The 643-nt window shown below is 63.5% G+C and overlaps 1 protein-coding gene across 1 annotated transcript in view; it reads right to left on the bottom strand.

Annotated features, from left to right (window-relative positions):
• The window catches only part of LOC103809195 (NEDD4-like E3 ubiquitin-protein ligase WWP2), a gene marked incomplete at both ends in the record, with an annotated part of 17,695 nt that extends 17,211 nt beyond the window's left edge, over window positions 1–484 (bottom strand). The window contains 2 exons of the mRNA XM_009082013.1: window positions 6–59; window positions 337–484. Of these exons, the coding sequence (XP_009080261.1) occupies window positions 6–59; window positions 337–484 (202 nt within the window). The remainder of the gene's footprint in view (window positions 1–5; window positions 60–336) is intronic.
• Between the last annotated feature and the right edge of the window lie 159 nt (window positions 485–643).

Here is a 643-nt window from a genome sequence, read left to right as displayed (position 1 = left end):
TCCGCAGGGTATGGCAGATCCACACCTTCAGCTCCAGGTGGCTCTGAGCTGTGACGTTCCTGCACAGACCAAAGAAGGAGGCTGTCACCACAGCCTCATGCCTGGGGAGTGGGCAGTGCCTGTGCCCATGCCAGGGAGCTGAGGGAAGCAGGCAATGCCATGGGGCAATGGGAGACCCTCCCCACTGCCCTCCCAGCCTGTCCTGGCCCTGGCAGTATCCTCATGCAGAGGGCAAAGCCCTGTGACACCCAGGCGTCCCCATTTGATAGCCCAGCAGGGCACACCAGGTACACAGGGTCAGTCCCAGCCCCATACCAGGGGCTCCCATTGACTCACAGGGTGAGGATCTCGTTCCACAGCAGTTCAGAGATGCCAATCTGCTTCCCAGTCTTCTTGGTCTCACGGGGCAGCCCATCTCCAGCCACCTCCACGTAGCAGTTCATGCGCGACGGGCGGCTCTGCGCCTTGGGCTTCACCGACACCACTGGGCAGGGACAGGCACAGGCTCAGGTGGCTGCTGGGGTCACCCTGTCCCCTGCCCCATCCCTGCCAGCTCGGGGTGCCACCACTCACTGCAGAGAGTGGGGAGAGGAGGAGCAGGAACCAGTTCCCCTGATGCCCCTGACCACTGCCTGCCCTGGCT

The sequence above is a fragment of the Acanthisitta chloris genome, unplaced genomic scaffold, assembly GCF_000695815.1.
Source record: "Acanthisitta chloris isolate BGI_N310 unplaced genomic scaffold, ASM69581v1 scaffold13099, whole genome shotgun sequence".
NCBI lineage: Eukaryota > Metazoa > Chordata > Aves > Passeriformes > Acanthisittidae > Acanthisitta > Acanthisitta chloris.
This window is presented reverse-complemented; position numbering and strand designations above follow the sequence as displayed.